Source organism: Pholis gunnellus (assembly GCF_910591455.1).
Source record: "Pholis gunnellus genome assembly, chromosome: 12".
Classification (NCBI taxonomy): domain Eukaryota; kingdom Metazoa; phylum Chordata; class Actinopteri; order Perciformes; family Pholidae; genus Pholis; species Pholis gunnellus.
In genome coordinates this window covers 19,763,373-19,773,071 of record NC_136539.1, presented here as the reverse complement: position 1 = coordinate 19,773,071, position 9,699 = coordinate 19,763,373, and the positions used below count along the sequence as shown (strand labels likewise).

At 42.2% G+C, this 9,699-nt stretch overlaps 1 protein-coding gene across 1 annotated transcript in view; it reads left to right on the top strand.

Annotated features, from left to right (window-relative positions):
* Positions 1-7,367, top strand: part of lrch1 (leucine-rich repeats and calponin homology (CH) domain containing 1) — a gene marked incomplete at its 3' end in the record, with an annotated part of 57,611 nt that extends 50,244 nt beyond the window's left edge. The window contains exons 17-20 of the mRNA XM_079169603.1: positions 2,682-2,791; positions 3,129-3,266; positions 3,387-3,464; positions 7,074-7,367. Coding sequence (XP_079025729.1) covers positions 2,682-2,791; positions 3,129-3,266; positions 3,387-3,464; positions 7,074-7,367 — 620 coding nt within the window. The remainder of the gene's footprint in view (positions 1-2,681; positions 2,792-3,128; positions 3,267-3,386; positions 3,465-7,073) is intronic.
* Between the last annotated feature and the right edge of the window lie 2,332 nt (positions 7,368-9,699).

Sequence of the window (9,699 nt, the reverse complement as noted above, 5' to 3'; positions counted from 1 at the left end):
TGCACTGTGGTGTCCTGTGAATGTGTGGAAAGAACATCCACACCACATGTCACCACTAGTTAGAAGCACGAGAAAGATTATTTGCCTGTGTGCAGTTTCTCTTAAACAAACTGCAGGATGATCAACGCCAGACCAGAGGGAGGACGTGTCTTTTTGTTTTACTCTCTTGACTGATCTTGTAAAAAGAAGCAGGTTCCTACATTTTAGCGAGCTAGGAATAATTACAACACTGAAATAGACAACAGAAAGACCCGCACGCCTTCATGCAGCGTTTTAAAAATATCCTCCAAAAATCTTTTAATAACCCGTCAGAGGAGGAGACACAGAAACAAGATGCTGCAGCCGCAAACTGTTGTGCTGGCAGAGAGAGACATTTAGAGCGGGGAGGAGTAAGAAAATGTGAAGAGGAGGAGGAAGAGGAATTCAGCAGCTTGTAAAATGACTTGACCTGAGATAAAACTAGAGAGATAAAACTATTTGCCCTTCACTATCTCCCCCCCCCCCCCCCCCCCACACACACACACACACACACACACACACACACACACACACACACACACACACACACACACACACACACACACACACACACACACACACACACACACACAGAGAGACGAGTCACTCAGGATTATCTGAGTCAAGCAAACACTAGCTCTATATTCTGTGTTCTAATGTTCAAGAGGTTCACAGATCTCAAGACCATTTTACGTTGTTGATTAATAATAACTAGAAGGACATTAAGATTTATGAATTAATGAATGAGGTTAAAAACCTTTTTTTCTTGAGGAAATATTGAAATTTTTGCTGGCTTTAGATCATTTCCAGAGTGTACATTGTTATGGTTTAAGACGTCTGTAGCTTAGTTAAGTGCTTAGTTCAGCTACAGGGCTGTGAGGACTGTTAGCCGAGCAGACTCGCAGTGTTAAAAACACATTAAAATCCTGCAGACTTCATGTCTTCTGCTCTTAACAACAAGAGATGAAGCTGGAGGAAACAGCCTGTAGCTCCTCCTGGTGGTCACTCAGTGGAACTACACAGTTACAAGCTGTGTTCAGCTGCATTTGGCTGTAAAAGGTAGATTAATGTGTAGAACATAGGACGTGTGTGTGTGTGTGTGTGTGTGTGTGTGTGTGTGTGTGTGTGTGTGTGTGTGTGTGTGTGTGTGTGTGTGTGTGTGTGTGTGTGTGTGTGTGTGTGTGTGTGTGTGTGTGTGTGTGTGTGTGTGTTGGTTCTGTGTGAAGAGGCCATGCATATTTCTCACACTCCTACACACTCCTCTCTCTGAGCCTGGTTTTCATTTATATGTCACTTAATCTGATGCTACGTACTAATCCTTGTTCAGATTCTTACCGTATTACTTTTACAAGCAAAAAACAATCTTTTTCGATATTTTGGGAAATTCACTTTCTCTCTTGAGAGTTTGTTTTCAGATTGATACCACTTTCATCCCGGAACAAGCCAGCAGCTGGTTAGCTTAGCTTTAGCACAAAGACTGGTGGGAAACAGCCAGCCTGAGTCAGTCCAGAGATAACAAAATCCACCAGCCAGCACCTCAAAAGCTCACTGTTATTATAAGTTCATTTTATGTGCATTCTCTATCCAAGATTTTGTGAAACTGGAAAATAATTAAGTGCCTTTGTATACTGTATACTGTAAGGTACTTGTACTTTACTTATACTTCCACTTCCCTTTAGAGGAGAATATTGTACTTAATACTCCACCACACTGAGCTGAGCATCAGTAAAATATTATGTTTCGTAAAGCCGACTTTAAATGCATTTTGCTGAGGATACTTTTACTTGTAGTTGAGCATTTTTACTGTGTGTGTTTGTACTTTTTACTAATGTAATGTACGGAGACATCATCCACCACCAGGTGAGTTTTAGGAGCATCAAGCATCAGGTTTATCTATGAACAGAAACTTCTGCCATCAGAATCATTTGACAGATGCTATAATCAAAGAAAAATGTCTCCACACAAAGGTTATTTCAACGTATGGTCAGTCAGTCAGTTTCCAGTGTGATGCTCTGCAGGCTGTTCTCTCATAGAGAGATGAACTCCCTCCACATGACCGCTCCTGTGACAAAGCCGGAGCTGAAAGTGCACTGAGCTGCATGAGTGCATGTGAATGTTGCGCTTACGTAAGCTTCCTACATCTTTTATGGCAGAAAGGCTTTTTCTGTGTCACTGAGTGCAGATGTGGATGCACAGGAAGTCACTTACTGTCCACTGCTTATGCAACCGAAGCTCTTCTCACTCATTTTATATCAATAAAGGTCGGCTCAGCAATAAAGACACCTCTCTGTATAATGCAGTACAGTTCAATAGCATCCTTCATAATCATCACACAGTAGAATCAACATAACGTTCATGAAGGAGACTTTATGGCAGAGCGGTTGTATTAGACGGCGTTACATTTAGCTTGGTGTTCATCCGACAAAATAAATGTAATAACTTTTATAGTTGTTAATTGCATGTGTGGTTCTAAAGGTTTAAAGCTGTAATTTGAGCGTCTCTTTGCTGATTTAAACCTTTTTTTTTCCTCCTCCAGAAGTCAGAGATCTGTTCCCGGCCGATCCGTGTTGTATGTTTTCAGAGATGGCCGTGCTGCTGTGTAAATGTGTCCTTCGTTGCTGCTGTGTCCGTCTAACGTCTTCTTCCTCTTGTGTTTGTTTCAGTGTTCCTGCGGAGCCACAAGAGTCTGGAGTCTGTTGATCCTCAGTTCACCATGAGAAGAAAGATGGATCAGCTGCGAGAGGAGCTGGAGCTCACGGAGATACTGCGAGACGTGAGACACATTCTCCTCACTGTAAAATTGTACTTAAGTACAGTGCTTGGTTATTCTCCTCCACTGACTACTACTACTATACTACTACTAAGTACACTCAATGTCAGTATTCAGACTATTAAACACATAATATGAGCTATTAATGGACACCGCCCCACAATGCAATGCACACATGAAGAACTGCTTTGTGGCAAAGTCACAAATGTGCATCAGTGCATGTCCTGTTACACAAAGCAATGAACAACATTCATTGATGATAACTAGGAGTGACCCAGCGGTCCTTTTTAGGTTTTTAACCCCTCACCTACCTCCTTGTATTGTTTTTTTCCTCCTTCAGAGCATCGAGAGCAGACTGAAGGTTGTCCTCCCTGAAGACCTCGGATCGTCTCTGATGGACGGCGTCGTGCTCTGCCATCTGGCCAATCACATTCGCCCGCGCTCTGTCGGCAGCATCCACGTCCCCTCGCCTGCAGTGGTGCGTCTTAAGTCCTGAATATTCATGATACTCCGGAACCTAAGAGCATCAAATATTACAGATCTTCTGTTTTTTTTCCTTTCCTTTCTGACTTAAACTTTTACCTAAATGTGTCTCCAGCCCAAACTCAGCATGGCCAAGTGTCGGAGAAATGTGGAGAACTTCCTGGACGCCTGCAGAAAGATTGGTCTGTCAGAGGTAAGACATTTATACAATAACTACACCGACTACAGTACGCCGCCTCTCTGAACTGGGGGTCGTTTTCAAGTCGCTGCTCATCTCAGATTGATCTTCTACTAAAACGTGTTTGATGGAGTTATTGGAGTCGGTGTTGACCACACAGTCACTACAACAGTTTCAGCTTTTCCAAAAAATAATTAGGACAGTTTGATGGGGATGAATGAGACAAGTGCATGAAGGTTCTAGAAACAACAGGAAGTTAGTTAGTGTAGTTTGCAGTCGGCCTTTGAAAGCCTCTGTTGTAGAGGATTGATGCGCTGGAGCGGCAGAGTTTATAACTGATGAATCAACTGGTCTGAACCCAGTTTGTGGTTTATTGTCCAGTTTATTGATCAGTGGAAAGTTGTTGCATAACTAGTTATCATTTATAACCAAACTGGGCTGAAAACAGTCCTGGGATTTGATCCAGCAACCGCAGACCTGAAAACACCCCCAGTTCATCAGAGAAACATCCCCGTAATCCAACAGTTGCACTTCGTCATCAACATGTTTTGGCTTCAGTTGATTGATTATTGATCAAATATACATCAGTCTCTTGAACATTGTCTGGGTCTGAGGGGGAACAAGTAGTAATAGTAGTAATTACGATGCAGCTATATTATGTTGTGATTTATGTTGGCAAGTGAGGGGGAAACTAAAATTGAGGATTATTGCAGGACACTGATGACGACACTAAACTGTAAACCAGATCTGGGAGGAAGGCTGATGATCCCATGTTTTTAACAGCAGACGTTTTGGTCACCTGATCAGAAGACTTAATGTAAAATTAATTTTAATAATAGAAATGAATTTGAGAACTTCTGAATGAAACAATTTAGTAAATGTCTTCTAATACCTAAATGATGTTCCTCTCTCTAATCTAAAACATGAGAACCACTCAGCGTTCTCCCATGACTGGTTTAATGTTCCTATCTGCCTCCTTTGTTGTTCTCATCGCTTTTTAAATGCGGTTGTTGATGTCGACCTTTAACGCTGAATCATCATTGCTGTCATTGCTGCCTGTGGCTTCCAGCTTACTCCATCATGACAGCAGTCGATCAAAACAGCAGCATCGGTTTCAAACAGCTGCTGTGGGTTTGCAGTGTGTGTGTGTGTGTGTGTGTGTGTGTGTGTGTGTGTGTGTGTGTGTGTGTGTGTGTGTGTGTGTGTGTGTGTGTGTGTGTGGGTGTGTGGGTGGGTGGGTGGGTGGGTGGGTGGGGGTGTGTGTGTGTGTGTGTGTGTGTGTGGGGGGGGGGGGGGGGGGGGTCTGGTTTAGGATACCTTCAGGGACACATTTCAGACTAAAGACCAGTAAATTGGGAACGGCTTGTGCCAGTGGGGACAAAAGCTGTGTCCCTAATTTGGAAAAAGCTGATTTTTTTTGCTCAGTGGTTATGGTTAGGATTAGGGAAATTAACTCAATCGCTTTCTGGCCGAGAGTTGTCTGCTAAATACAAAGTTAGAGCCAGCAGCCAGTATTTAAGTTTTTGCCCTAGCTTAGCATAAAGACTGGAAACGAGGGGAAACAGCTAGCAGGTCCACCTGCGCCTCTAAAGCTCACTGATTAACACAATATGTCTTCTCTACACCAAAGTGTCAGGCTAGCTTTTACCCCCGTTTCCATTCTTTATGCTAAGCTAAACTATTTAGCATCATATTTAGCATACAGACATGTCAAACTATTCCGTTAAATCTGCAACAGTAGGAGTCGATGGAAAAAGTGCTCTAAATATACATACAGGTGCATCATGGGTAATAGAAGTACAGTGTGTGTTTATTTTAGTCGCAGTTAAAACAACAATCTTCCAGCTTCTTTACAGTGAAGTATTTCCTGTTGAGTGAGCAGGGAGGTGGCATCAATTTATTTACAGAATATATAAATAAAAAGGTGTTTCTATATATAAAAACAACAACAACACAATCTATTTATAAACGGTAATACAGCAGTGCAATGGTGCTGGAATAAATACAGGATGATTCATGTAAGTAGCTTTATATGCATTAGGTGGTTGAAGGTGACGGAATATAAAGTACAGTGTATACAGTGTATTTAAAATATAAAAGTACATAATTTACGGGTACAGTGGCTGTTAGTGTTACAGCCAACGGGACGCCAGTTAAAGAGAGAAAATAGTTTTATTGGTAAAGAACGGACTTTTTAATTATGCTGACTGCTGGCCGTCGTGGCCATAAATATATTAATATAATGTTGTGATGGAATGGTTGACATTTTTTACCACATTATTGGGACTTAAAACTCCACGAAAGTATTTCAGTCAGGATCGTTTGTTTGTTTTGTCGCTTTAAATGTGATTATTGAATTATATTTGTTTGTATTTTTGTTTCATCTTTAAAACCATATTAATTTATTACCTTTGTTTAGTTGTTTTGTCTTCACATTTACTAAAGATTAGTCTCGGTCGGAGAAAGAAGGATTATTTTAAACATTTATTCCTTTTTCTGAGCTGTTGATCTGAACAGACTCGTTGACCTTTGACCTCCATCTCTGCTGCTGCTGCTTGCTGACTGTCTGCTGCCTCTGTGTGGACGTTTGCAAACTAGCTGACCTGCTAAGAGCTTCTCCGAGCTAACGTGTCAATGATAGCTGCTGTGCTAACGTGCTAATAATAGCTTCTGTGCTGGCCTGCTGCACTGGCTCTACCCACTCCTCATCGTGGTCTGCTTACTGGGCGAGAGAGGAGGTTAAAACCTGCTCTCCATCCTCTCAGTAAGCATCCCTGCTCTTTGTCATGGTGACCCCTGCCTGCTCCCCCCACCAGCTCTCACTCTGTGACCTCTGACCTCTGTGTTAACCTCCTGCCTTTTCTTTCTCTTTTTTACTTTCCGGCTGGATCGCACCACGTCCTCCTCCTCCTCTTCCTCCCCCTCCTCCTCCCTCCTCTTTGTCGCATACTTTGTTTTTAACATAACTTTTTTCCTCTGAACTTTGTGGTCTCTCTCTTACCTGTCCTCTTTCTTCTCTTTTTCCTTCTTTGCTCCCTTAATTGCTTCCTTCTCTATGGTTTCCTTCTCTCCATCATCTTTACATTTTTTACATCTTCTGGTTCTTCTTCACCTCTAATCTCCTCCATCCTTTCTCCTCACCCTTCATTTGTTTGTAAACATTTCACCTCCTCTCTCTTGCTGTAACTTTTATTTAAACTTTTCTTTACCTCCTACCTTCTTACATCTTACTCCTCCACTTGTTTCCTCCTCCCATCTTTGTTCCATCTTCATTTCCTCTTTTTTTCCACTTTCTTTTCCTCATCTCTTATTCCCTTGTTTCCTCCTCTTTCTCATTCCCTGGTTCTTTCCCGTTCCTCCTCCCTTGTTTCCTTTCTTCCCTCCAACCTTGTTTCATTCCCACATTCTGCCCCTTTCCCTCCCTCCTTCCCTTTCTATATTTTTTTTCCTCATCTCCTTCATCTCTTATTCCCTTGTTTCCACCTCTTTCTCATTCCCTTGCTCTCTCTTTTTCCTCCTCCCTTAATATCCTTTCGTTCCTTTCATTCCCACCTTCTGCCCTTCCCCCCCCCTCCTTCCCTTCCCTACATTTATTTTTCTCCATCTTCCTAACGGGGGCGCTAGTCTTCCCTCTGTTCGCCCTATGACATCACCCAGTGCCGCCTGCAGCCAGTTTGCGCCACAGTTCAGACGCTGGTTGCCTTGGATTCAACCTCTCCAAACAGGAAACAGGAAGCGGCAATCTCAACTCCAAACCCCGCCTCCTCCGGGGTGTCAGAGACTCCCTCATTGGTTTCTGTTACCACTCAAACCCCGCCTCCCGCCTGGCAAATCTGGGACCTTATTGGCTCGAGCCTGCTTCACGTCCTCTGTCTAGTTCTGCTGTTCGTGGCCTATAGTTGGAGCGAGCTAACGTAACCGCGACAACAGCCTCCTGTCAGTCACCTGCCAGCGCCCGCCCCCTTTTCTGCCCAGGCTACGACTCCTTGGTTTTATTTAATTTTTGCTGCATTCATGTCACGTGGGAAACATCACGCTCCGAAATAAACTAGACATAAATCAACTTTATCTGGAAGTGTTCATTAATGTGAGCATTATATTATTATACAGCTTCTACACCCAAAAAAAGTACTTTCCCTCAAAACATCTGGCTCAAACGAGCAAAAGCTGTTTGTTTTGAAATGTTTGTGAGTGGAATGACTATTGCAGTCAGAAAAAAGCTGATTTGTGAAGGCGTGGAGAATGATTCCATTTTAAATGTCACAATGAGATGCAGAGAGGTGATTCTATCTGTGAAGTTGTAAACTACAACTTAATATTATTGTTTATAGGTTTTGAGCAGCATTTGTTTTGTTACTTTGTGAGAATTGTGGCTCTGTACTTAGGTTGGAAGACCTCCGGTTGATGGATTGATGATATGAAGTATTAGTAAACATGACAGTGCCGATAATGTGCTGTACTCTTTACATCCTGGCTATACCAGCCGAGCTACAGCACAGGTACCCATTAAAGTGTTTCTAGTGACGGTCAGAGCTCCACCAGACTCTAGTTGCTCATTGCTGGTCTCTGACTGGTAGAACATTTGAATTATCCCATGCGGGATTAATAAAAGGTTTATCATCTTTTCATCCCATGTGATACGAATGCAGCGTCAGCTACTGCTCCTTTGATTTTGTTTTACTTGTTTTACATTTTTTGTGTCTTTGCAATAATTTGACCGGCAACTTCTAACAGAGGCCGGACATGTGGACCAGCAGGTTACTTAAAGTCACTGATGTCCCTACAACATACTGTACAGCAGAGATATGTTGAAAAGCCATGAAAACTCTTTATCTCATCCATTCGGGATATAAACACCATGTTGGAAGAAGAATAACAAAATGAAAGATTGGGCCAGTATTGACCTCTCTTTCGTGACAAAATAAATTCACTGGTCATGTTCAGATCGGTTATGTATTTATAGATAAATACTGTGCGTAGTGTGGTGGACCCACATCTCCCAGCAGCCACTTGGCACCACCATGGAGGTCTAGTGGACAAATGGTCGTGGCCGTATGTGTGTATGTATGCATATATATATATATATATATATATATACACATATACTGTATATATGCATACACACATTAGAGATGACTCTGAATAGTCGATAATTCGACGATTCGATCTAAGAAGCCTGACTCAACATTCCTACATTTATCAGATCACTCGCATGAGAACAAACCGCTACAGAGCGCTAGAAATATTTTGGATTTATGAAGGATTCGCTAGAAACAGCCGTCAGCTGTATGCGCTTTGCGTCTCGCTCTCCCGTTGACTCCCTTCACTTCTGTTTGTGGATTGCTAAAATGTGGAAAATGGAATTAGGACTAAAAGTTCTATTAACATCCACCAAAAGCAAGCCGGATAATAAATGGTGTCTCCATTGATGTCTGCTCCGTGTCAGTACACACACACACACACACACACACACACACACACACACACACACACACACACACACACACACACACACACACACACACACACACACACAATCAACAGACCTGTTGATTATTCTGAAACAACGGCTACGCGATAGTCACACACATCTCGGCCAATAATGTTGTTTTAACAATTTTTGAAAACAGAAGGGAATAATAAATGTGAAATGATTCGACAATCAGTGGACTACAGGAAAGACCTGACCGTCGAATCGGGGACACTCGTAATATATACACAGATACAGCACCCGGCTGTTGAGTCATGTAGCTATTCTCTAAATGAAAATAAATGGTCTTATAAACTGATTTTACATAAGATTATGGGGACAGTGGCTATGTTTACATGCACCGTTTATTCAAGTAAAAACCACATTCTGCATCTATAAAGATCAGCAAACATGAATTGCCTTCATTTGCAATTTGTAAAAATCTTACAATAAAACAATAATGTTTGTTTACTATAGCTTCATAGTACAGTAACATTTTACAACATGTCACCAGTCGGACCAGAAAGCACAGCAAAGTTCTCTCAGAATAAGTGTTTAAGGACGTTTCGTGATGTAGCTGCTGAGCCAACCGAACATCTGCTAGTTAGCCAGATGTTTGGTAGCACTACTCAGCCACAATAATGCACCGATATAGCTCTCACAAGCTGAAGATGACCGGTGGATCAGCCGTCTTCAGAGCAGAAATAAAACAACCAAATTATTCTGAGACTACAGAACCCGCTGTAGAAGAGACGAAGACCTCCAATATGGCCGCCAAAT